Source organism: Rhinatrema bivittatum, chromosome 8, assembly GCF_901001135.1.
Source record: "Rhinatrema bivittatum chromosome 8, aRhiBiv1.1, whole genome shotgun sequence".
Taxonomy (NCBI): domain Eukaryota; kingdom Metazoa; phylum Chordata; class Amphibia; order Gymnophiona; family Rhinatrematidae; genus Rhinatrema; species Rhinatrema bivittatum.
Genome location: NC_042622.1, coordinates 98,901,501 through 98,929,028, shown reverse-complemented (window position 1 = coordinate 98,929,028; position 27,528 = coordinate 98,901,501). Strand labels below are relative to the sequence as shown.

The 27,528-nt window shown below is 44.9% G+C and overlaps 1 protein-coding gene across 1 annotated transcript in view; it reads left to right on the top strand.

The window, feature by feature from the left end:
• The window catches only part of PSMD5 (proteasome 26S subunit, non-ATPase 5), a 43,819-nt gene that overhangs the window by 12,323 nt on the left and 3,968 nt on the right, over positions 1–27,528 (top strand). Inside the window, exons 4-6 of the mRNA XM_029613197.1 lie at positions 8,047–8,175; positions 13,162–13,271; positions 13,502–13,644. Of these exons, the coding sequence (XP_029469057.1) occupies positions 8,047–8,175; positions 13,162–13,271; positions 13,502–13,644 (382 nt within the window). The remainder of the gene's footprint in view (positions 1–8,046; positions 8,176–13,161; positions 13,272–13,501; positions 13,645–27,528) is intronic.

Here is a 27,528-nt window from a genome sequence, read left to right as displayed (position 1 = left end):
CTATGTATTCCAGACTTCACTCTCATAGCCATATAGAATTAGTTGAATGAGGCTATCAAATAATTTTATAGTAGTTTTACTAGAAGTGTGAAACTGGCCAGCTTTTTAAAATTATGCAGAAGACCCTTTGGACTTTTTTTATTAACACTATTTTTTTTTTTTGTAACCAATTTTAAAGCAGGATCCATGCTATAGAGGTCGGTGTGATGAAGAAATGTCATTTTGGCTCCCCCCCACCCCCCCAAAAAAATTTCTTCTGTCTAGAGATGCCAATGATTTTCTGTGACCTTAAGCATTAGTACAAGAAGGATTAAAAGGGGGGGGGGGGGGTGGATGCTGGAGAAGCACACAAATGCATTAGCCCTGTATGAGAGTTGTTATTGGTCATGGGGAAGATTTGTTTTGTATTACTTTTTTGATTCTGTTTTTGAATTTGCAGTCTTAGTACGCCGTAGATGCCCTGTCCAAGTATAGGTTTGATAAAGTTTATTTGCTCCATTGTTAGAATGGTTTTAGTTAATAGGAAAGGTGATCTTCCTGGTGGCGATATCTTCCTCCAGACGGGTGTCGGAGCTTCAGGCCTTATCCTGCAGGGAGCCCTTTTTGCGAATTACGACTTGGGAGTGTCCTTGAGAACAGTCCCTTCTTTTCTGCCTAAGGCGATATCGTCTTTTCATGTAAATAAGTCAGTAGAACTGCCATCTTTTCCGGACTTGGTCTGTTTCACTCCTCAGTCCAGAGAGTTGCAGAACTTGGATGTGAAGAGAGCTTTCTTGCATTACTTAGAGGTCATAAACGGTTTCTGCTTGTCTGATCATCTTTTTATACCGTATAATGGCCCTAGAAGGGAGCATAATGCCTCCAGGGCCATTATTGCGTGGTGGTTGAAGGAGGCCATTAACTCGGCATACATTACTCAGGGTCGTCCGGTCTTTGAGCGCATTCTACCCGTTCGCAAGTGGCTTCTTGGGCCGAATGCCATCAAGTCTCACTGCAAGAAGTCCTTACACACTTTTGCCAGACATTACCGTTTGGATGTCCAGGTTCCAGAGCCTGGCGGTTTTGGCGAAAGTGTACTCTGAGTGGGAATCTCGCGGTCCCACCCACTGTAGGGAAGATTTGGTACATCCCAGCTGTCTGGACTGATTGGCTACGAACAGGGAAAGGAAAATTGGTCCTGTAGTACCACGGATCAGTCCAGAGTCCTGCCCAGTTCGGGAAGGGGGAATTAGAGAGTCTGCTCGATTTCCTTTTTCTCTGCAGAGCCTGCTTAATCACTTGTTGTTTTCCTATGAAGAATGGCTCAGGTTCTTGTTAGTCCTACTACACAGGGTTTGGTGCAGGCAACGTTTGGTTTTTGTAAAATAGTTCAATTGGTTTTTAAAGGTTTTGCATCTGGCTTGGGTACAGTTCAATACTGGCAGACTGCAGGTGGCACCTCGGGTTAAATGGCAGAGTCAGTCAAAATTTCTCTGTCTCCATTTGCGGGATAGGAAGCAAAACCCAGCTGTCTGGACTGATCCATGGTACTACAGGAATGACAATTAGCAGGTAAGAACCAATTTTCCTTTACCAAGCGGATCACTATTCCAGTGGAAGGGAGGGGTAGCTCTAAAGGAGAATTGAGACTATACTTTAGCAGGCCTTTGAGGCCATGGCACTGAATTTGCAAATTGCTTCTTGTCTGGTGTCTTGAGCTAGTCTGCGTCTCTCTCAGGGATCTGAGGGAGCGGGCTCGAATAGTGGAGTGGTAATGGATTCAGGAGCCACTTTCTTAGCTGATGCGGGCTGTGACCTGGTTTGAACTGCTGACAGAGGAGTGGCTTCTGTGATAGCGGCTAGGCATCAACTGTGGCTGCGAAATTAGTTGGCGAACACAATCTCTAAGGCAGTCTTACAAGATTACCCTTTAATGGTTTTCTTTTATTCAGCAGCGAATTAGAGAAAATGGCAAATAGATGGGGAGAATCCTAGGTCCCTCGGTTGCTGGAGGGTAAAAAGCTGGCATCGTGTCCTTTTTGGGCAAGAGGCCGCTCTAGAGATTACAGATGTTTTTGTCTTTATAGGGGAGAGACTACTCAGAGGCTTCATCCCTTCAGTAGATCTCCATCCTTTCAGCGCAGGAAGCCTCGGAAGGATGCAGGCTCTGGGAGCGGAGCATCGTGATCTTCACAATGAAGGTGTGCAGCCCTACTGCTGATGCAGGAGATATGTGGGTCCAGACTACATTGGACCATTAGGTCCTGGAAGTGGTAAGTGTTGGCTATGCTCTCGAGTTTCTTCTCATTCCTCTGGATGCCTTTATGGTCTTTCCCTGCAACTCTCCACAAAAGAGAGTGGCAGTGGAGACTACCTTAAGGAGGCTGTTGGAGGCCGTAGTTCCTGTTCCTGAATCACAGGAAAATACATGCCACTATTCCATTAATTTTGTCATACCCAAAAAGGAGTCGTCGTTTTGGCCCATCCTGGAGCTCAAAGGAGTAGGTCGACATTTGTGGGTGGCTCATTTCTGAATGGAGACTCTGCGCTCCGTAAAAATGGCAGTGCAATTGGAATTTCTCATGTCTCTGGATCTGATGGAGATATATCTGCATATTCCCATTCAGGAGCATTGATTCCTGTGTTTTGCCTTTCTGGGACATTATTATCAGTTTCACGCCTGCCCTTTGGCTGACTAGTGCACCCAGGACCTTCTCCAAGGTCATGGTGGTAGTAGTAATGGCATCGTTGCGCAAGGCCGGCATCTAGTTCATCCGTATCTGGACAGCTGGTTGATTTGGGCCAGAAGTGTAGAAGAGTCATCTTGCTTCTCACAAGGTGAGCTCCTTACTGCAAAATCTAGGCTGGGTGGTGAACTTTGTCAAAAGTAGCTTACAGCCGTCTCAGATGCTGGAGTATCTCTGCCTTCGTTTGGATATGAAGCAGGGCAGAGGGTTTCTGATGGAGTTGCATTCAAACCCTGAGAAGGACTTTTCACCCGACAGTGTGGTTTTATCTGCTGGTACTGGGTTTGATGGCAGCCACCTTGGAGATTGTCCTCTGGGTGAAGGTACACATTGCTTTCCCTGCAGTCACAGGAGTACACAGTGAGACTTTATTTGACATTGGAGGTGAGCATCCAGTTGCAGTGATGGTTACAAGCGGATCATCTCAGGAAGGAGTTTCCTTGGAGATGCTAGCGCACATTCAGACAACATCCAACAAGGCATGGATCTGTGCAGTCTGAATAAAGAAGCATCGGGGTAACTTGCTTGATGCAGCAGTTACTACCCATAACCATTAAGCCTTATGCTCACCTTTGATGCACCTACAACATTACTCTCTGCATCAATGGCAGGGGGTGGCAGGAAATTTGAATCAAACAGTTACCAACAAGGGCCCTGAACTTGGTGGTCGGTGAAACAGATAAGTATGGGAAAATAAGTGTGGGAGCTTGCTGGGCAGATTGGATGGGCCAATTGGTCTTTTTCTGCCGCCATTTCTATGTTTCCTGCGGTTTGCAGTGTTGGTTCACCACTTTCAGTTTTGGGCACTGCCTTTTGGCCTGGCCACTGCTCCTGGACCTTTTCCAAGGTAATGGTGTTAGTTGCGGCACCCTGCTACACCCATATTTAGATGACTGCTGATTTGCGCTAAGTCGCTGGACAAGAGCCACCTGGTAACTTAAAGTGATTTCCCTGTTGCGAGAGCTCGGCTGGGTGATGAACCTAGCCAAGAGCAGCCTTCAGCCTTCTCAGTCATTGGAATACCGGGGAATTCGATTCGAGACACAGCAAGGCAAGATGTTCCTACTGAAAAGTTGAATTTGGAAGTTGCTAGCTCAAGTCCATCTAAACACTCTGCACCCAACTGTATGGTCTTACCTGCAGGTTCTTGGCTCAATGGTAGCGAGCTTGGAAGTGGTGCTGTGAGTGAAGGTGTATATGCGTGCGTGCGTCCCCTTCGGCGTTCCATCTGTCTCTGTGGAATCCGCAGTCTCAGGACTATTCAATTCGGCTCCACCTGCTGATGGAGGTATCCTCCTCTCTGCAGTGGTGGTTGCAGGCGGATCATCTGCGGAAGGGAATCTCCCTGTCTCCACCGGACTGGTTAGTGCTGACAACAGATGCGAGTCTCTGAGGTTGGGAGCTCACTGTCAGGAACTGATGGCACAATGGCGTTGAGTGCAGAAGAGTCCCCTTGGAACATCAATTGGTTGGAAGCCAAGGCTGTCCGGTTGTCATGTTTACAGTTCGGTAACAGGCTGCAAGGTCTGTCAGTTTGTATAATGTCGGACAATGCAATGACTGTGGCTTACATCATTTGGCAGGGAGGTACCAAGAGCTAACAGGTGTCAATGGAAATAGATCAGCTTAAGGAATGGGCAGAGGAGCATCTCCAGATAATATCAAACTCGCACATTGCACGCAAAGAAAACATAAGAGCAGACTTTCTCAGAAGAGGCGTTTCAACTGATTTGGGATCGCTGGGGACTCCCGTTCCTGGACCTGTTGGCGCTCAGTGCAACGTGAAGGTTTCGCGCTTCTTCAGCCACCAAAGGGATCCAAAATCTTTTGGGATCGATGCCCTAGTGCAGGAGTGGCCGGAAGACAAGTTGCTGAATGCCTTTCCTCCTTGGCCCATGTTGGGCAGATTGATTCACAGGATTGAACACCACAGGGGGATGGTGCTCTTGGTCGCTCCAGATTGTCCCTGGAGACCGTGGTATGCAGATCTGCAGAGAGTCCTGGTGGATTTGCCTCTTTGTCTACCAGCGCACAGAAACATGTTGCAATTTTGTCTTATGGTATGGCCCTTGAAAGGGCTCTCTTGCTGAAGTGTGGATACTCTCCCGCAGTGATTTCCACCTTGCTAAGAGCTAGAAAGATCTTCACTCCCTTGGTCTATGTGCGAGTCTGGAGGGTGATTGAGGCCTGGTGTGTGGATCGAGGTGCTCTTCCCTCCTTGGTCAAGATTCCACTTATGTTGAATAAAGGCTTGGCTCTTAATTACTTGAAGGTATAAGTAGTGGCTCTCGCCTGTTTCAGGGGGTCAGGTAAATGATGGTTCCTTGTCAATTCATCCTTCGTCCTCCCTTGCAGTTTCCGATGCCCCTATGGAGTCTTAATTTGATCTTGGATTTTTGTCAGGCTCTACGTTTGGGCCTCTACATACACTGTCCTTGTGGTTGCTGACCTTGAAGACTGTGTTCCTTGTGGTAGTTTGTTTGGCGCATAGGGTCTTAGAATTGCAGGCCTTGTCTTGCCAGGAGCCTTTTCTCCAGGTGACTCCAGGGGCAGTACCGCTGCCTACTGTTCCTTCCTTTTTTCCCAAAGGCCGAAGGTAGTCTCTGAGTTTCAATTGAATCAGACCCTGCCGTCTCTGGATAAAGAAAGAGATGCAGAGGAGTATCATCTGTTGCGACCCTTGGATGTCAAGAGACATATTGTCAGGTATCTGGAAGTTACTGAACCTTTGCAGAAGTCGGATCGCCTGTTTGTACTTCATGGCGGTACTAGACAAGGAGAGCCCATCCTTGCGGGATACTATAGCTCGCTGGATTAAGGAAGTAGTCACGGCTGCATATGTGGATGTTGACAAACTGTTACCTAGTCAGATTCGGGCACATTCCACTTGGACTCAGGCAGTGTCATGGGCAGAAGTTAGATTGTTATCTCCTGTTGACATTTGTCGAGCTGCGATGTAGTACTCCTTACACACCTTTTCCAGGTATTATCGCCTGGATGTTCAGGCACAGGAGGATGTGGCCTTTGCACGTGTGGTTTTGTCTGGACGGCGGGCAGCCTCCCACCGTATTAGAGAGTAGCTTTAGTATATCCCACATGTTCTGGATTCATCTGACTGGATGCTAAGAAATGAGAAATTGCTACTTACCTGATTTCCTTTTCTGTAGTACAATTGGATGAATCCAGCTTCCCTCCCTTGGCTGCCTTGTGGTTGCATACAGTTCTCCTGTGTGCCTACATGTTACAGGGATTACTGTTAAGTGTTACTCCAGTCCCTAGACTAGTATTATTGTATTCTTATTGGAGCTCAGTGTTGTCTATTGGCTGAGTATTGACATGGTTAGTTGTTTTTAATTGACTTTTTTTGACTAATCTGTCCACAGTTGCCTTTTGTAGAGAATACTGGCAGACTGAGGTCACTGCAGGGGTATATGTACTGTGACATCAGCTTGCTCCGTCTCCATCTGCTGTTGGGGGTGCATAACCCACTTATTCTGGATTTATCTGATTGTCCTAAAGAAAAGGAAATTATCAGGTAAGTAGTAATTTCTCATTTTAAACGTGCTTACAAAACGTAATCTCCAGGCTCTTGCCCGCAATGGGTTGCAAGCTGTATCATAAAAGCACTCAGGATCACGTCATTTACCTTTTCCCCACCTATGATTATGCTTTATTTTTAATTTAATGATAACTTTTATTCTCTACTAAATTTCAAATAATTGTAACTTAATCTTTATCCAATAGCAAATTTTTTACTTATCTGTCATGTGAGGAAACTCGTATGCTAAATGCTCATGCCAAAAATGAGTGCTTTCAAAAAGACCCAACTTTGGCAGTGATTCGGCATAATATATGTTGTGCTTTTGTTTTAGTTTTTGCGATTCAGTCCCCTGATGAAGGCGCATGTTGGTGCCGAAACATTGCCAAAGTTGGGCTCTCTTTTTGAAAGCACTTGTTTTGTGGGGTAAGCATTTAGCATATGGGTTTTCTCGCATGACAGATAAGAAAACATTTTGCTACTGGACAAAAATAAAAAATTTAAAATTTTTTGAAATTTAATAGAGAATGAAAATTATTAAAAAAAAAAAATAAAAATGCATAAATAAGAACAAAGCATAGATCATAGGTGGGGTAAAAATAAATGACGTGATCCTGAGTGGTGCTTCTATGATACAGGTTGCATCCCATTGCGGACAAGAGCCTGGTGATTACATTTTGTAAGCACATTTAAAATCTGATACTTTTCCCTGAAAATATATATATATATTTTTTTAATTTTAAATATGGTAGCACCTTTTTTGTATATTCTTTTCTCTTTTAACATCTCTAAAACCTGTCCTTTTCTTTGTAAACACTAGCAGAAACCTTATCTGCTCTCTCATTATCTCCTGCTTAGACTACTGCAATTTTCTTCTTACAGGTCTCCCAGTGAACCAACTCTCTCCACAACAATATATCCAAAACTCTGCTGTGTGACTTATCTTTTGCTAAAGTCTTTATACTCATATAAACCTTTGTCTCAAGTCCTCACATTAACTTCCTATCTGTTTCTGCATACAGTTCAAGCTCTTCTTACTCACCTTCGGGAGCCTTTATTCTGCAACTCCTTAATACCTCACCTCTTATCTCTCTGTACACCCCCGCCCCTCTTGAATTCAACTTACTAGATAAGTCACTCCTGTCTTTGACCTTCTCCTCTATCACCAATTTTCGATTCCTGCTTGGAATATACTTCCTGAATTGGTGCATCATGCCCCCCCCCCCCCCCCCGCCTTATTTAAATCCAGTCTAAAAATCCACCTTTTTGAGGCTACTTTTAAATCTTACACCCTGATTATTCCACTTACAGACTTGCTAATTTTATCCTCCATCTTAATAAATTAAATTCCCAAAGTCTTTTGCCCTGTATGTTTGTCTTGATTAGATTGTAAGCTGTACTGAGACGGGACTGTCTCATATGTGTTTTTGTACAGTGCTGCTTATATGGAGTAGCACTATAGATTATCAGTAGTAGCTTATTTGGTTTGATAGGATAGTAATTTTTAGATTGAATCAGGTTCCAAGCTCTCTGTGTAGCCTAAGACTACCAGCTGTGAGGCAGCAGGGCAGACCAGTTCCAACACCAGGACAGGAACTCTGGAAGAAACGGGCTTTCATGATTATTCGTAATGTCTGCAACAATTGCATTAATTTTCTACGTTTCACATAAGCTCTGCATATTGAGGCAAATTTGTTTTTGTGTGTTTCTTGTAGTTTGGCATCCTAATGCATGTATGTTATTACAAACTACAGTCTGATTTCTTTCTTTCTTTCTTTCCAGGCAATAAAAGCACTATCAAAAATTGCCCAAACAAGAGCTGGCCTGGAAGCTTTGTTTCTAAGCAATTTGCTAATTGATTTAAAAAATGTCATGGCAGTAAGTGATATCGTGCGGTATCGGGTATATGAGGTAAGGGAGATTATGTTCACATTCCATGCTTTTAGTTATAATGATATACTGGATTATAGCTCAGTGACAATTCAGTCAGTATGCTGTAGAAGATAAACGAAGCCTTCCGTATCGTCTCCCAGACCAGTCCAGATGCATGGATTTCTTTTCCCCTACCAGCAGTTGGAGACAGAGATGAAAAGCTTAAATGTACTTAAATTAGTATGCCACCTGCTGTCGCTTAGTATTCTGTCTCCAGCAGAGATTAGATTGATTGTTTCTTCCAGGGATTGTTGCTATGTCCCTGAGTGGGTTAAGCAGGGGATCAGTAACCCTTGGTGATTTGGATCCTGCCCTGAAACAGGATTTGATAGCCAGTGGTTCTGGCTCCCTTGTGCCCTAGTCTCTTATCCCACTATCTATCTGATTCCTCCTGCCCTCCACTGAAGACTTCAGTCAGGGAAGTATTTGATTATTTTTTTTCAGGGTATTTTGTTGTGGGAAGGGAGTTGGAGATTGGTCCCTTTAAGGAACAGTTCAATTAAAAAAAAACAAAAACAAAAGTTTGGTTAAGCAGACACTGCTGGGGTCAGTGGGACTACTGACTGTGATTTGTGAGTGTTGCAGTGGAAGAAAGGAAGGGAGGTTGGCAGTGCTTCTGTCTGCGGTGCTGCCCATTTGCAAGCTGTAGGGAGGCTGTCAGGGAAGAAGGAGAGCCCGCGCTGGTCAGCAGATCACTAGCAAACTGATAAAATGGCTGTTCCTACTGAGTGTGGGAAGCAATATTTCACCTGTGGGGACTTCAAGGCCAAAGTACAGGCATTGGGGCTGTGGGCGGGCTGCGTCTGAGGTAGGGAGAGGTTGTCTGGAGCTTCTCCAGCCGCTGAGAGATTAAAGGCTGGAGATAGAAAGCAGCAATCCCACAAGGCTGATTCGCTAGTGGGGATTTTGGCACAGTGGAAACAGTGGCCATGTTATCTTTTTTTTCCCTCTGGTGGTGCAAGCCAGTTTGGAGAGAAGGATGCAAATCCCTTGTGCTTGTCTCCTGGACTGGGGGCATCTGGGGCACCACGGGGCATTTCAGTAGAAGAGAGTTCCTGGAGAAAGATTCTGATTCAGAAGAGCCCTAATTGCAGATGCTGTGTTGCTTATGCAGAAAGCCTTTTTGAAAAAGTGAACTGCTAAGTTTAAAGGGCCACCTCTAAAGGGGATCCTTGTGGGGGGAGGGGCTGGCTGGTGGCTCCATCCTGCTCCAAAAAGAAGATTGAGCCTGATCTGTGGTTGGACTTGGGGGAGGACATTGGGTAGGGGGTGGAAATACTCCAGAGGACCTTCCTGGATGAGGACATGGCTATAGAGCCCATAGAAGAGAGCAGGATCCCCGTAGCACAGAGGGATGATCTTAAGGTGGTTTGGCTGTTTAAGAGGGAGGAATTGCCTGCTATCATATCTCAGGTCCTGTCAGAGCTAGGCATAAAAGAAAAAGTTGTAAGGAGAGGACCTGATGGAGGGCTTTAGAGATCCCCCTTGGTTCATTCCTTTTCATAGAGCAGTAAAAGCCTTAGTCTTTAAAGAATGGAATGCTCCTAAATCTGGGTTGGAGGTTGATAGAGTAATGGCAAAGTTGTATCCTCTGCTGGAAGTAGATACCTTGGTTTCTCCTGTTATCAAAATAATCACTATTCCAGTGGAAGGCTGTATGGCACTGAGAGATACTCAGAATCGGAAGATGGAAATTCATCTCAAGAAGATCTTTTAGGTTTTAGCGCTAATGCTATGCATAGCAGTGCACATTAGTTTTATGGCTTGAGCCTGCTTTCTCTGGATATAGCAGATTCTGAGGACACACTTTTGGAAAAGGAGGTGAGGCGTCTGGAAGTCAGTTTTGCCTTTATAACTGATGTCTTGTATGATTTGCATTGTGTGTCAGTGGTCTCAATGAAGAGACTGCTGTGGCTGTGCAAGTATGGTGCAAGTCTCAACTTGGCAATCTCCCTTTTTGAGGAAACCTCTTCAGGGGAAGATTTGGAGAAGATGGTCAAGCGCCTTGGGGATTTGAAATCCTATAATTAGCTGGAGGGCAAGGCCAAGGGAGCTAGGAAAAGTCTTCCTAGTAGGCAGACGTTTAGGGAGGCCAGGCGTTACAATCTTGGAAAGGGCTCTTTGTCACAGTGTCAGTATACTTCCAGATCACAGTCCTTTTGGGATAAACCTAAAGGTCCATGAGAGGGTGCAGATTCCACTTCAGCTGGACTTAAATGAAGATCAATTAGTCCATTCCCCATATGTACCCTTAAGGGTCAGTTGGTCCACTTTTATGGGGCGTGGACCAAGATAACAGGTCAATGGGTTCTTTCTCTTGTAAGAGATGATTACTCCTTAGAATTTTCTCACCCATTTGTAGAGGCATTCATGCTTTTTCCATGTGCTTCAGAGATAAAGAAATTAGCAGTACGGCCCATGCTAAGCGTCATCTTTTGGAAGCGGTGAGTCCAGTTCCAAAGGAAGAAAGAGATCAGGAAGGTATTTCATTTATTTTGTGGTGCCCAAGAAGGAAGGCACTTTTTGGCCCATCCTGGACCTCAAAAAAGTGACTGCCTCCTTACAGTTTCTTCCCCTTTACATGGCAGCATTATGCTTGGTAATTGGTGCAGTCAGGAAAGGGGAGTTTCTGGTGCCCTTGGACCTCTCAAAGGTCTATCTTTACATTCCTGTTCGGTGAGATCATCAAAAGGTTCCTCAGATTTGTGGACCTAAGAGGACATTTCCAGTTTCAAATACTTCTTCTTTTTTGGCTGATAATGGCTCCTCGCACGTTTTCCAAATTGATGGAGGTAATAGCAGCAGCTTTGTGCAGAGAAGATATCCTAATGCCATCCCTATTTGGACAACTGGTTGGTTCAAGGGACGATTACCAGGGTGTAGTTCTTCTATTACTGAGCTTAGGCTGAGTAGTACACTATGCCTAGAGAAAGCTATTCCAATCATAGAACCTGGAATATCTAGGAGCTCATTTCGAGTCTGATATGGTCAAGGTGTTTCTTACAATGAACAGAAAGTTGAAACTGCAAAAGCAGGTCTGTCCGTTATTGCTCATTAAATCTCCCAGAGCCTGAAATTATTTGCAGGTACTGGGATCTATGGCATCTACACTAAATCTGGTTAGCAAGAAGCACATATAAAACTAATCGGAGTAAATTCTTTTTCACTCAACGCACAATTAAGCTCTGGAATTTGTTGCCAGAGGTTATGGTTAATGCAGTTATATAGCTGGGTTTAAAAAAGGTTTGGATATGTATTTGGAGGAGAAGTCCATTAACTGCTATTAAGTTGACTTAGGGAATGACCTCTGCTATTAATGGCATCAGTAGCATGGGATGATCTTGGTGTTTGGGTAATTGCCAGGTTCTTGTGGCCTGGTTTGGCCACTGTTGGAAACAGGATGCTGGGCTTGATGGACCCTTGGTCTGACACAGCATGGCAATTTCTTATAGTCTTAAGTTCCTTGGACAGCTGCTTGTATGAGACCTACTCTCACCCTGGAGTCTATGGCTGAGCCAATCTGACTGCCTTGGCTTCCAGGCAGTTGATGTTCCAGAGGGCCTTTTCCTCGGTACAACGTCCCTGAGCCATCAGTTCCTGACAGTGAGCTCCCCAGCCCCGGAGGCTCGCATCTGTTGTGAGGACCAGTCAGTTTGGAGCGGACAGGGGTACACCCCTGCTCAGATGAGCTTCCTCTAGCCACCACTGGAGCCAAGAGCATACTCCTATCAGTAAGTGGAGGCAAATCGAATAGTCTTGAGACACTGTATTCCAACATGGCAGTAGTGAGCGTTGAATTGGTTGCATGTGTGCCCTCGCCCACGGCACTACCTCCAGAGTTGCCGCCATCAAACCGAGAACTTGGAGGTAGCTCTACACCGTCAGGCATATCGTGCTCATCAACTCGCACATTTGGGATATCAACTTCCTTATCCGCGTGGTCGCAGGGAAGACCTTGCTCTGCTTGGTGTTGAACCGGACTCCCAGATACTCCATTCCCAATCACACTATCTTAGTGCTTTTTTTCTTTTTTTGTATTTAATAGTATTAACAACATGACTTAGCTTGCAAAAAGAACTTTTATTTTTATGGCTTGCTATATAAAACTGCCCAACTGATGATGGCCAGCATTTTGTGTCAGCTGCCTCAGGGTTAAGCTAGTATTGATCCAGTGTTCCAAGATATTGCCATTTTTGTTAACATAAGAGCATAAGAAAATGCCCTACTGGGTCAGACCAAGGGTCCATCAAGCCCAGCATCCTGTTTCCAACAGTGGCCAATCCATGCTACAAGAACCTGGCAGGTACCCAAAAACTAAGTCTATCCCATGCTACTAATGCTAGTAATAGCAGTAGCTATTTTTTAAATCAACTTGATTAACAGTAGGTAATGGATTTCTCCTCCAAGAACTTATCCAAACCTTTTTTTTAAATCCAGCTACACTAACTGTACTAACCACCTTTCCTGGCAACATTTAGTACATCTCTATTGTTACAAAAAAAAATTCATTAATCATTGAAAGATCAAATGTACTGGTTTGAGCACTCAAATTTTGAACATTTAGAATTTACAGTGGAGAATTTTAATGTTTGATTTACAATTTTTGTTTTTTCTCCACTTGCCTGTTTTTTGATATAACAAAAACATTGCAAGAACAAAAGAGAAAAATCCTTTTTGCAGGCTCGTAATATTGGTACATAACTTGTCATTCTTCAGTGCCTGCAGCATGGTTCATTTAGGTTACAGTTTTTAAAATAGAAAATAAAACAAAAGCAGAGTATTCTAAGTTTAAGATATAAATAAAAGACCATGTACAGGTGACTCTTTGAAATTAAATTTATTGACAGTGTGGGAAACCTGAAAATCCTGCAATTAATGTTAACTTCAGTTAGTGTTTGTGTGCTTTCGGCTGTTGAGAATTGTATTCCATATATTAAGTGTGTGTTTCCTGTACTTTCTTGTCAGTTAATTGTGAAGATATCTTCTGTGTCGGCAGAGTCTTTGGATTACTGTACAAATAGTGGATTGGTATTGCAACTCATTGAAGAGCTCACTGGTGATGATATTCTGGTCAGGTAAGTCTATATAGAACAGTTTGTTAGGAGTTAATAACTATGCCCCTGACTGCACAAGAAGTATTATCAATAGAGTGTGTTTGTGTGTGTGTGTTGATTAGTATACTGACAGATTTTTTTTATGTAGAATATTGTTAATGTTAGTTTGTTCCTCTTTCTGAGATCTAGGTTATTTTTGTAGGTGTGACGTGAGCATCTTAAGTGTTCCTGTTGTACTTTGTCTTGCTTAGGGTCACCTGCGCAGAGATGGTGACTGCACTGGCCTGCACTCAGCATGGACGCCAGTATCTGGCACAACAAGGAGTCATTGACAAAATTTCTAATATGATCATTGGTGCAGATTCTGATCCTTTCTCTGGCTTCTATTTGCCTGGTAAGGTCCTCTATGTTCATTATTTATTTGGCCTTTTTGATCTTTGGCAAATCTCTCCATTGCCTCTATATACAAATTTATATTGTAAGCCCTACTTGAGCAGGGAATTACCTACAGTACTTGATTATAACTTGCCTTAAGGTCACGGATTTAAAATGGCAAGTAAATAAAAAAATGATCTATTTGCATGAAATACTTAAGGGCAGGACAGTGTTGTGAGACAGATCAGACTTCAGAGAGCTCAGGATTGGTAATAAAAGAAACAGAAACTATCTGTCCTTTATAGAATCATAGAACATAAAGACCATATGGCCCATTTAGCTGCTCATCCACATCTCCTGTTCCTCCTCCTAAAAGATCCTCTGTGCTTGTCCTATGTTTTCTTGAATTCTGATACTGACCTTGTCTCCACCTCCACAGGGAGGCCGTTCCATGCATCCACTACCTATCATTCTAGAGCCTCCTCTCTGATGAAAGAAGCCACTCTCCTGTGAATTTATTTCTTGGATGTATTTAAATGTCATACCTCCCCTTTCCTCCAGTGATATACATGTTTAGATCTTTAATTCTGTCCCCCTAACTTTGACTAAGATGGTTAACCATTTTAGTATCTTCAACACTATTCAAATTACCTCTTTCTGAAGGTGCCGTCTCCAGTATTATGTACAGTACTTCAGTTGAGGTCTCAATGCGTGGATGAGACTATGGTATAGGGAAGAGGGATTCAGTTTTGTAACAAACTGGGCAACCTTTTTGGGGACGGGGGGAGTCTTTTCCAAAAGGATCGGCTCCACCTTAACCAGGTTGGAACCAGGCTACTGGAACTAACCCTTAAAAAGGAGATAGAACAGCTTTTAAAGTAGAACAAAGGAGAAAGCTGATAGTCACTCAGTAGTGCATGGTTCAGAGGAAGGTATCTTCGAAGGTTCCAACTCTCCTGTTGGTATCCTATCTGTTGGGATGCCCTAATAAAAGCAAAAGTAGTTCATGTGCCTATAAGTAAAGAATTGCCTGGGCTTCCGGCGAAGGCGTAAAGAGAGACTGAAGCGAATGGGAAGAGCTCCGTGGCCCCACTCCCCAAATTAGTCAAAACTAGCTGTTCTCCCCGGCCGAAATTGGAGCACTAACCAGCTGGGAGTCCCTTAAAACGGTGGCCACAAGCTACGGGTGAAGCGGCAACGATCGGGAGAAAGCCTGCGTTGCATTTCTGCCTCTCGGGATCGCCACGGGAGCGCTGTTAAAATAGCGGCAGTCCTGCTCTTCTCATTTAAATGCCTCGTGGGTCCGACGGCTAACTTTGGATGCTTCAGCTCTGTCAGCCTTCAGCTTCCTCCGTGCCAGGGTGCCTAGAAAGCGGAGTGGTTCAGGGGATGCAAAATTGCAGTGGTCGCTGTGTCAGTGATTGCAGTGCAAACCAGCCACGTGCTGTAAAAGTTAAGATGGTGGAGGCTCCTGCTGGGGAGAAAGTGACATCCTCCTTCACAGAGGATTCCCTGAAACAAATTTCACGGGTCATGGAGGCCCTCAATGGCAGGCTATTTAAGCTGCAAACCTCCATAGAGGACATTAAAAACGTCTTGGAAAGTCAATCTAAGCGCCTAGACACAGCTGAAGCCACTATCTCCGATCTTGGGGACCGGGTCTCTGAATCTGAGCGCCACGTGGCCAACCTGCAGAATCGGCAACGTGAGCTCTTAACCAAGTTGGAAGAGCAAGAAGACTGAGGGCGACGGAACAACTTGAAAATTATTGGCCTACCCGAGAAGGTAAAACAGGGAGAGTTGAGAGACTTTATTGAAAAATGGCTCCCTAGTCAGGTCGGGCTGGATCTTGCGGCAGAGCGCTTACAATGCGAGCAGATTCATCGAGTGGGTCCTCTGCGCGACAGCGGTGGCAGACCCCAACCTGTTATGGTGTGCATCCTAATCTGGGAGCGCAAAACGAAGCTACTGAGGGCATACCGCCAACAAGCAGTGGTGGAGTATCAGAGCAGTCGAATCTTATTGTTCAACGACTTCTCGGCAAGCACCGCGGCTCAATGGAAAATGCTAACGCCAGCCTGTTTGGAGCTCCATAAATGGGGCATTCAATTTGCGTTGCTGTACCCAGCAAAGTTGCGGGTTCATCATGACAAACTTCACCTCCAAGGAAGCGGCAGGCGGCTTTTTCTGGACCCTGCCAAGGCTCAGTGAGGCAGAGGTGTCTCATGTCAGGTTCCTGGTTTATTGTGTCTATTACGGCCCAGTTGGAAGGACCACTGTTGCAAGTCCACTGTATCCCGGTTGAGTGAGGTGCCCACAGCCAGGGCTTTCTTCTGCTTTCTGGTACATAGCTTTACAGTGCAGCCAATCTTGAACTTCAGGGTAGCTGTGTTGAGTTGGGCAGATGTGGGCTTGCCCACATAATATGGTTCATGTGTCTTAGTCCAGACCTCTCTCAGGAGGTGCATGTGCAATTGGGAACTGCTCTCTTTCCTATTTGCCCTCTGGGCACTGCTTAATTTGGGACATGTGTTGCACTTTTTGGGACCATAAGAAAGCTACTGTTCATATTGGGCATATTTTATACTTTGGATTCTAACTTTTGATATTTGTTCCGGTGGAAATATCTGGAATACATGGGAGAGGGGCGGGGCTGGAGGAGGGCACCCCATATCCCGATGTTGCGACACAGGGTGGGGTGTGCCCTACGCTTCTTGGAGGTGATGAAGAGAATGAGTATGATGTGGCTGTTTGATGTGTGTTGGTAGAATGAGTTGGGGAAAGGGGAGGAGGGAGGGTTGGGATGGAATACCTATTTGGGAATTGGCTGGGTCTCCTTCTTCTGATCTGCCCGGTATATGTTATGGTGATCTCTGAGGCCCAGGCTGGGGGGCCTTGGAGTTCTGTATGTGAATGGCATCATTTCATTGCAAGCCCTGGTGGGTCCATGGTATGGCACAGGTTAAAATTGTCTCTTTAAATGTGGATGGTATTCACTTCCCGATCAAACGAAAGAAAATACTTACTATGTTTAAGCGTATGCGTGCTCATGTGGTGTTCCTACAGGAAACACATCTAAGTGATAAGGAGCATGCCAAATTGCAGAGAGAATGGGTAAGTCAATGCTATTATTTCTCCTTTAGCTTGCGGAAGCGTAGTGTCGCCATCCTCATTCATAAAAACTTACCATTTCAGCCTGCGCAACACTATCAGGATCCAGAGGGAAGATATGTTATTGTAGTAGGCACGTTATCCAATCAGAAAATGGCACTGTGCAATATTTATGCTCCAAATGTGTACTCCACCCCCCCTTTTTTTTTTTGCCTCTTTGGTGAGTCGCATGGCCGATTTTTTCTGACTGCTGCTTAGTTGTAGGGGGAGATTTTAATATAGCTGCAAATAAGCACCTTGATAATCGCCCCCCCCCCCCCCCCAACATGTTCTGATCCAGGATCAGAGGAAGGGTGTCAACCTACTATGCCATGAGCTACAGTTAATGGATGTTTGGCGGTTTTACACCCAGGGGACTCTGACTATAAGTTCTTTTCTAATCTGCACCAAACTTATTTGTGGTTGGATAATTTGTTGGTGTCGGACTGGTGCTTCCCCAGGGTGACGGAGGCCAGTATTGGTACTATCTCTCTCTCTGATCATGCCCCAGTGACGGTGATGCTGCAATGCTCCCTAATATCCCCCCCCCGTGCTCCTGGCGCATGCGTCCGGACCTGTATTTAGATAAAACATTTCATACCTATTTACAAGGCTGCTGGATGGAATACCTAAAGCACAATGCTACCTCTGATATTTCCGCAGAGACTGTGTGGGAGGCCAGAAAGGCTGTTATGCAGGGAGCTACAATAGCGTATGTGGCTAAATCTAACAAAAAATGTAATGTGGAAATCTTAAGACTAACTGCTGTCCTCAAGGCTGCCCAACAACATCACCTGCTATTAATTAAGTCATTACCTGCTATTAATTAAGTTGACTTAGATAATAACCACTGCTATTACTAGCAACAGTAAAATGGAATAGACTTAGTTTTTGGGTACTTGCCAGGTTCTTATGGCCTGGATTGGCCACTGTTGGAAACAGGATGCTGGGCTTGATGGACCCTTGGTCTGACCCAGTATGGCATGTTCTTATCACATGACTATGCTGACTGTTGAGGCTAAGACAGCTCTAGATAGAGCTAGGGAAGCCCTTAATGGTTTGCTCCACCAGAGGGCATCTAAATCGCTCCGCAATTATCAGTACCATTTATATAAACAGGGCAATAAGGCCAGCCAATTGATGATGCACCTTATTAGGCCTAGGGGCCAGCAGGCATCTGTGGTCGGTATATGGGATAGCAGCGGAGTACATCAGAATACGCCCATAGCCATTGCTGTAGATTTCGGGAATATTGTGTTTCATTATATGGCCCTAAACCTATGGATGTAGAAGCAGCTGAGTCCCTTCCCGTGGCCCTTGTTGACTACGGATCAGGCCACCGCACTTAATAGTTCCATCACCGACCAGGAAATCTATTCGGTAATCCAGAAGCTTAAAATAGGCAAAGCAGCGGGTCAGGACGGGCAGGGCTCTGAATTTTACAAGATGTTGACTTACACTGTTTTGTCCCCGTTGCAAAAATATTACACTGAACTCTTGCTCACTAATTGCATTTCTGAGGCCTTCAACCGGTCCGTCGTTGTTCTCCCTAAGCCGGGGAAAGACCCCTTGGAGGTGCTTGCTGCCCAGCTAAACGAGATCTTACCCCTCCTCATCCATTACGATCAGACGGGTTTTGTTAAAGGGCGACAGGGTACAAAATATACGTTGGCTGTTGGCGGTCCTAAGCTACCAGTTGGCAGTGGAAGCCTTGGTCCTTAGTCTAGATGCTGAAAAGGCATTTGACTCTTTATCGTGGGACTATTTGTTTTGGGCCATACGACGCTATGGTTTTTCAGGGGCGTTCCTCCAATGGCTTGGGGTTCTTTATAGCAACCCTAGTGCCTCTATTTTACTTAATGGGGCGCCTACGGACTCTTTTCCTTTGCACTGCGGGGTCCGACAGGGCTGTCCCCTCTCCCCACTATTATTCGTGTTAGCCTTAGAGCCCTTGGCTATCTGTTTGCAGGGAGATCCGGGCTTTACTGGGATTAGTATGGATGGCCACCCCTTAAAGACAGCCCTGTTTGACTATGTCCTGTTATTTGTGGGGAGGCCACACACCAGTGTACCTGTTATTACACTTTCTGTTCATTTTCAGCTGGTAGCGGGTTTAAAAATCAATTGACGGTAAATCGGAGGCTTTGGCCTTAAATGCTCACCTACCGGGCTCTTGGGATGGCCCCTTTCCCTTTCAGTGGGCCCCAGGTAAGCTAAAATATTTGGGTGTCTGGGTGCCCCCGCAGCTGGAGCGACTGTATGAGCTAAATATTACCCCGTGTCTCACTAAACTTCAGGCGTCGCTGCAAATATGGACCCCTCTGCCACTGTCCCTGTTTGGTAGGAGCGCCTTAATCAAAATGGTGATTATGCCCTGGCTGTTATACCTGTTGCACATGATTCCGTGCTAGATGAAGGCTGGTGACCTTAGACAACTGCGTGCTAGTCTACAAAGATTCCTATGGAGGGGGAGGCAGGCCCGCTTGGCGTATACAGTTTTGGAGCGCCCTCAGGAGCAGGGAGGGCTCAATCTGCCAGACTTTCAGCTATATAATGTGGCATGTCAGCTGCGTTATATAGGTGAATGGCTTACTAGGACATATTGTTATTGTGCACAAGGGATGTTAAATAAGATGTCCTGGTTCCCCTTTAAGTATTATTCAGCTGCGTCTGGGGCTGAGGTATACTCTGGCTTACCCCAGAGTATTTTTGTATCCCTGTATTAGAGCCTGGAGGTGGCTGCGGAAACTTTGGGGGCTGAGGGGAATAGCCTCTCTACTCGCCTTTTTTGGGAAATGTGAGTTTTTTGCCGGGGCGGGACAGTAGAGCTGTTTACCAGGCTTGGGCCGATAATGGGGTAGTGCATACGTTCCACTTGCTCGACCCGGAATCCCATGAAATTCACGATTTTGATACTCTGGCCCGCACATTTCAGCTACCAGTCAAGCAATTCTATGCGTACTTACAGGCTCGCCACTACGTCAAGTCTTTCCTCTGGTCTGCGGAGGAGTTGGCAGCTGAGTCTACTTTTGCCACCAAGGTCTTTGACATTGTTTGTTTAGCTAACACTATTACTGGATGGAAAAAGCTGGGCCAACAACTCCGTCAGGCTGGGCGGATGCAGCATCTAGCGACCCGTTGGACTGCCATGTTGGACTCACCGATTACTCCGGCATACATGACAAGTTGCTTCACGGCTCTGTATAAGTTGCTGCCGGATGTTGGACTTCGCGAGGTCCAATTCAAAATTCTTCACTGTATTTATTATGACGATGTTCGCCCATATCAAATGAAGCTAACTCAGTCTCCTCTCTGCAGCAAGTGTGGTGCCGCCGATGGCCACCTTTATCATCGTTTGCTTGCGTGCCCACAGGTGGAGCCCTTTTGGCGGTCAGTCATCAATGTGATCAATAAAAGCACTAGTCACTCTACCACTGTTGCAGGACATCTCTTATTGGCCAACCAGCAAGGAGACAAGGTTCCCGGTACAAACTCAGGACAAAATTTGAGCGCTTGGCTGTTATGGTGGTGTGCCGCACTATCCTGGCTGTCTGGACTGATCCGTTGACACAGCCCTCAGTTGCCACCTGGTTTGGCAGGATGGCGTCTCTATTACAGATGGAGTACATTGACTTTTGCGTTGGTAGGAGGAAACCAGACAAGATATATTGTGCTTGTTGGAATGCGTACTATGTGCTGTTTCCCAATGCTATTTAGACCGAGCTAAGCAATGGCTATAAGCCAGTTTGGTCTTAACTGAAGTCCAGGAGGTGGGGGTGTGTGAGAAGAGGGGGTGTGTGGTTTGTATGAGGTATGCATGTGGTGTGACTGGTGTTGCTTAAGAGTCAGTTCTTAGATATGGGGGGGGGGGGGGGGGGGGGGGGGGGGGTAGTGAGCAAAAGTAAAAAGGGGAACACACTTACAGTGGGATCACTTACTGTGTAGTTAAACTTATGTTAAAGTTCGTATTGTGCACTGTTTACTATCTATACTGTTATCATGGATCCCATGTGTGTATGTCATTTTCCTGGCAATAAAAATGATTTTGAAAAAAAAAAGAATTGCTGAGCTAAAGGATTCCAAATTACCCCATCAACTGAAATGCAGGTTGTAAATACAAACCTAAAAAGGCCGCGTGCGGGTCAGGCTCAGGCTGGGTCCAAAGTTAGGACTTCTGCGCCCATTGCTCCCCTGGTGGAAAAACGATCCCAGGATGACCTGCCTCCGCTGTCTCCCGCAGTGCGGGAACCGAGACAGGAGGGCTTGAGGGATGTGGAGTCAGACTCAGGCGATTTCTCGCCGGAATTTGTGCTCCTCCTGCCTGAGGTATTCCTGGCAAGGAAGTTAGCGAAGTGCAGATCCCAGGAGGGGAGTGTGGAGCCCCTGAAGCGTCCCCATCTACGAGTGGACAATCGTACTTCCTGCACAGCTCTGGCATGGGAAGATTTGGATGGCTCGGACGACCCACTGGGGGAAGAGGTTCCACCTCCCCCAGGGGACATCGCTGACTACCAGGGGCAGGTCCCCCCCGGACCTGGATGCGGGCGATGGCGATCAGGATCAGATGGACCCTGGCTCGGAAGGAGACGATCCCCTGCGTGGTATGGCTGTTCAAGAGAGAGGAGCTGCAGCCCCTTATTCCCCAGGTGCTGGTGGAATTGGGGGTGAAGCTCTCTGGAGGACTCAGACAGTGACAGGGTGAACCCAGTCCTAAATGCCCTCCAGGGTCCACCTAGCACTTTTCCCATCCCGAAGAAGATTCACAAGCTCATCAGTTGTGAGTGGGACTCCCTGGATGCCGGTCTTAAGGTCGGCCGGGCGATGCAAAAATTTGTATCCGCTACTTGATGAGCATTTGGAACGCCTTAAGGTCCATAAGGTGGACACGGTAGTATTGGCAGTCACTAAGAAAACTACCATCCCAGTGGCGGGGGCTGCACACTTAGGGATGTGCAAGACTGCAAGCTGGAATTGCATCTTAAATGCTTGTTCGAGGTCTCCTCCTTGGGCCTTCGGGTGGCGGTGTGCACGAGTATGATGCAGCGGGCGTGTTCATGTTGGATTCAGAAGCCACGGGAAGCGGCGTCCTCTGGTGTCCTGTCCATCTCTCTCACGGCCTGACTTTTGAGAGGTGGTGGTTACGAATGAAGATGTATTCCGAACAGGTGATTTCTACCCTACTTCAAGCCAGGTGGCCCTCGACTTCTATGGCTTACGTCCGGGTATGGAAGGTGTTTGAAGCCTGTTGTGATCAGCACGTTTTGGTGCCGTTTTCGGTAACCATTCCTCAGGTCTTGGCCTTTCTGCAGCAGGGGTTGTCCAAAGGCTTGGCTTACAATTCCCTGCGGGTTCAGGTTTTGGCCCTAGGATGTCTCAGAGGTCGGATAGGTGGCAGATCCCTAGCCAGCCACCTGGACGTAGTCAGTTTTCTGAAAGGGGTAAAGCATCTTCGTCCTCCGATTCGCAAATTGTGCCCAGAGTGGAATCTTAACCTAGTACTACTGGCGCTCTGGGATGCACCTCCTTAAAGGACCTTACATTGAAGTTGGTGTTCTTGGTGGCCATTTGTTCCGCTATGCGTATTTCAGAATTGCAGGCCCTGTCCTGTAGGGATCCCTTCCTGCGCATTTCAGTTGATAAAGTGTCTCTGCATTCGGTGCCCTCCTTTTTGCCATGGAGTTTCCCAGTTTCCCTGAGTGGTCTCGTGGCTTGGCTTTGGGAAGAGACCGTCATCTTCTAGATGTTCGCTGGGTTCTCCTTCTTTATTTGAAGGTCACTAACTCTCTTTTCGGAAGTCGGACCACCTTTTTTGTTTTGTTTGGGGGTCTGAAGAAGGGTGAGAAGGCATCCAAGGCCTCCTTGGCTCGCTGGCTGAAGGAAACTATTTGCTTGGCCTACATCGGTAAGGGCCGATCTGTTCCAGCTGGTTTGAAAGCTCACTCGACGAGGGCACAAGCGACTTCTTGGGCGGAGGGTCGGTTGTTGTCGCCTGAAGAGATTTGTAGGGCCGCAGTTTGGTCCTCCCTGCGTACCTTTACAAGACATTGCTGTCTGGATGTCAGGGCTCTGGGCCCAGCGCTTTTTGGAGAAAGTGTCCAAGCAGGTCTTTCGGGTTCCTGCCTGGTGTAATGTGGCTTTAGTACATCCCACTGGTCTGCACTGAGCTGGGTATGTACAGGAAAGGAAAATTGGTTCTTACCTGCTAATTTTCGTTTCTGTAATACCACAGATCAGTCCAGGGACCCACCCGGGTGCTACTACCAAAAGACTGATTTACCTGGTATTTAGCTGCTGTACATAGGAAATCTATCAGAATTTATCTATGCCAACTCGTGTGATAAGAACTGTGGTTCAGACCTGGGGTTTTCAGGTTCGAGGGGTTTTTGTTTTTGGCCCTTGAGGGACTTCTTTCATGTTCGCCCTTGTTTTTGTTTTTGGTTGTTTTTGTCTGTTGCTTTCTTGGCTTGGGTATTGATCAATACTGAGGAGCTGCAGGTGGCATACTTGGTATATAGCAGTGCCTCAAAGTTTGTTCTCTGCCTCCATCTACTGGTGGGAGTGCATAACCCACGGATCTGTGGTATTACAGGAACGAAAGCAGGTAAGAACCAATTTTCCTATACTACAGTCCACCAGGCCAAAATAAGATGGATAATGAAATTGTAAAATAAATGGGGAAGCTAACCAGTTTGGCAGTGCAGTAACAATGGGAGATTTCAATTACCCCAATAGTGGATAATACTATGAAATCATCTGGTCAGTGTTTGCTTTTTTGACTGTCACAGCACAGTGTTAGGAATTATTAGGAAGGGAATGGTGAATAAAACAGAAGATGTCATAATGCTCTGTATCACTCTATGGTGAGACCACACCTTGAATACTGTGTACAATTCTGGTCGCCACATCTCAAGAAAGATATAGTTGCAATGGAGAAGGTACAGAGAAGGGCGACCAAAATGATAAAGGGGATGGAACAGCTCCCCTATGAGGAAAGGACTAAAGAGGTTAGGGCTGTTCAGCTTGGAGAAGAGACAGCTAAGGGGGGATATGATAGAGGTCTTTAAAATCATGAGAGGTCTAGAACAGGTAAATGTCAATCAGTTATTTACTCTTTTAGATAATAGAAGGACTAGGGGGCATTCCATGAAGTTAGCATGTAGCACATTTAAAACTAATCAGAGTAAATTCTTTTTCACTCAACGCACAAACTCTGGAATTTGTTACCAGGGGATATGGTTAGTGCAGTTAGTGTAGATGGGTTAAAAAAGGTTTGGATAAGTTCTTGGAGGAGAAGTCCATTACCTGCTATTAATCAAATTGACTTTGAAAATAGCCACTGATATTACTAGCATTAGTAGCGTGGGATATACTTAGTTTTTGGGTACTTGCCAGGTACTTGTAGCCTGGATTGGCCACTGTTGGAAAGAGGATTCTGGGCTTGATGGACCCTTGGTCTGACCCAGTATGGCAATTTCTTATGTTCTAAATGTAACATCAGGTCATGCTAGAGAGATACAGATCCTGGATGGAATAAATGACTGCTTCATGGAGCAATTGGTTCTGGAACAGATGAGAGGGAGCTATTTTAGATCTAATTCTTAGTGGAATGCAGGATTTGGTGAGAGATGTATTGGTGGTGGGGCCACCTGGTAATAGTGAACATAATCAAATTTGGACTAATGACTGGAAGGGGGACTATGTAAAGCTACAACACTAGCACTAAACTTTCAAAAGGGAAACTTTGATAAAATGAGGAAAATAGAAAAAAACTGAAAGGTGAAACTGCAAAGGTTAGAGTGTACAACAGGCATGGATATTATTTAAAAATACCATCTTAGAAGTGCAAACCAAATGTATTCCATGCATTAAGAAAGGTGGAAGGAAAGTCAAATGATTGCCTGCATGCTTAAAAGGCGAGGTGAAAGAGGCTTTTTTAGCCAAAAAAAAATTCCTTCAAAAATTGGAAAAAGGATCCATCTGAAGAAGATATGAAAAAGCATAAGTATTTATAAGACAGGGTAAGAGAAAATTTGAAAAGAAGTTGACTGTAGAGACAAAAACTCATAATAAAAACTTTAAAAATATATATCTGAAGCAAGAAGCTTATGAAGGGAGTCAGATATGATTGAGGAGTTAAAGGGGCACTTAGGGAAGATAAGGCCATCGCAGGAAAGACTAAATTAATTCTTTGCTTTCGTGTTTGCTAATGAGGATGTTGGGGAGATAATGGTTCTGGAAATAGTTTTCAAGGGTGATAATTCAGGTGAACTGAACTAAATCATGGTGAACCTGGAAGATGTAATAGGCCAGATTGACAAACTAAAGAGTAGCAAATTACCTGGACCAGATGGCATACATTCCAGGGTTCTGAAAGAACTAAAAAATGAAATTTCAGACTAATGATAGATTAGAAATGATTACTAATGAAAGTTGATCATTGTACCTGCAGACTGGAAGGTGGCCAATGTAACCCTGATACTTAAAGAACTTCAAGGGTGATTCGGGAAACCACAGACCGGGAAAAATCTTGGAAACTATTTTAAAGAACAAATTCACAGAACATATAGATAGACATGGTTTAATGGGACACAGCCAGCATGGATTTACCCAAGCGAAGTCCTGCCTCACAGATCTTCTATTCACCCGTTCAAAAGATTGTAAATGTGAGTAAAGGTGAACTGGCAGATGTAGTGATTTGGATTTTCAGAAGGCGTTTGACAAAGGCCCGTTTGAAAGGCTTTTAAGAAAACTAAAAACGTCATGGGATAGGAGGCAATGTCCTTTTGTGGATTGCAAACTGTTTAAAAGACAGGAAATAGAGTAGGATTAAATGATCAGTTTTCTCTGTGGAAAAAGGTAAACGGAGTATCTCAGGGATCTGTATTTGGACCGGTGCTTTTCAATATATTTGTAAATGATCTAGAAAGGGATACGACGAATAAGGTGATCAAATTTGCAGATGACCAAAATTATTCAGATTAGTTAAATCACTTGCAGATTGTGATAAATTGCAGGAGGACCTTACGAAACTGGAAGATTGGGATTCCAAATGGCAGATGAAATATAATGTGGACAAATGCAAGTTGATACAAATAGGGAAAAATAACCCATACTAAAGTTACATGATGTTAGGTTCCATATTAGGAGTTACTATCCAGGAAAACGATCTAGACATCATAGTGGATAATACATTGCAATCGTCAGCTTGGTGTGCTATAGCAGTCAAAAAAAGCAAACAATGTTAGGAATTAAGAAGGGAATGGTAAATAAAATGGAGACTATCATAATGCTTCTGTATTGCTCCATGTTGAGACTGCACCTTGAATACTGTGTGCAATTCTGGTCACTGCATCTCAAAAAAGATATAGTTGCACTGGAGAAAGGTACAGAGAGAGAAGGGCAACCAAAACGATAAAGGAGATGGTATAGCTCCTCTATGAGGAAAGGCTAAAGAAAAGAAGAGTTGGCTGAGAGGGGGATATGAGAGAGGTCTATAAAATCATGAGAAGATTAGAATGGGTAAATGTGAATGTGTTTACTCTTTCAGAAAATAAAAGGACTAGTGGGCACTCCATGAAGTTATCAAGTAGCACATTAAAAATAAATCAGAGAAAATTATTTCATTCAGTGCACAATTAAGCTCTGGAATTCTTTGCCAGAGAATGTGGTTAAGGCTCTTTAATGTAACTGAGTTTAAAAAAGGTTCCTGGGGGAGAAGTCCATAAAATGCTATTCATCAAGTTGACTTAGAAACATAGAAATGAAGGCAGAAAAACACCAATCTGCCCATCTAGTCTGCCCAGCAAGCTCCCACACTTATTTTCCCATACTTATCTGTTTCATCAACCACCAAGTTCAGGGCCCTTGTTGGTAACTGTTTGATTCAAATTTCCTGCCATCCCCTGTCATTGATGCAGAGAGCAATGTTGTAGTTGCATCAAAGGTGAGCTTAAGGCTTAATGGTTAAGGGTTGTAACTGTCGCATCAAGCAAGTTACCCCGATGCTGCACAGATCAATGCCTTGTTGGATGTTGTCTGCATGTAAATCCTGTTTTCCACATTTCCCCCTGCAGTTGAAGCAGAGAGCAATAGCCACTGCTATTACTGACATTTAGTAGCATGGGATCTATTTAATGTTTGGGTATTTGCCAGGTACTTCTAACCTGGATTGGCCACTGTTAGAAACAGGATACTGGGCTTGATGGGCTCTCGGTCTGACCCAGTATGGCAACTTATGTTCCTGCTGGCTATTCCTCACCCTATGTATCCAAACATCCTTCTGACTTTTGCCATAGCTTTATTTACCTGTTTTGCTAGATAAAATGAAGGTAGTATATCCACTGTTCTTGTAGTTGAAAATACTTCTTTTATTCCATTTAGCAGTATCAAAATACAATGAAAGTGATAAAGCAAGACTACAAAGTGGCAGGGAGACACTGATAAGGAGCTAAATCATTTCTCTGACCTTGTAAAGCTTCAAGTTTGAACTAGAAATACCTTCTGGAGATTGCTTCAAAGGTTTTTGTGTGACTTTTTAAAATAGCTTTTCACCCTTTGCTTCTTGGGAATATGGAGTATAATAATATATTTCACATATTTGATATTTATTAAAATTTATATCCCGCATGCATCTATCCATTGACAGCAGGTTACAAAAATACATATATAGGTTTGTTGGGCCAGTGGGAAGGGTCCCTGATCCCTCGGAAATAGACAGTCTTGTAGGTCAGCTGTTGTTAGCGGCCCAGTTTAC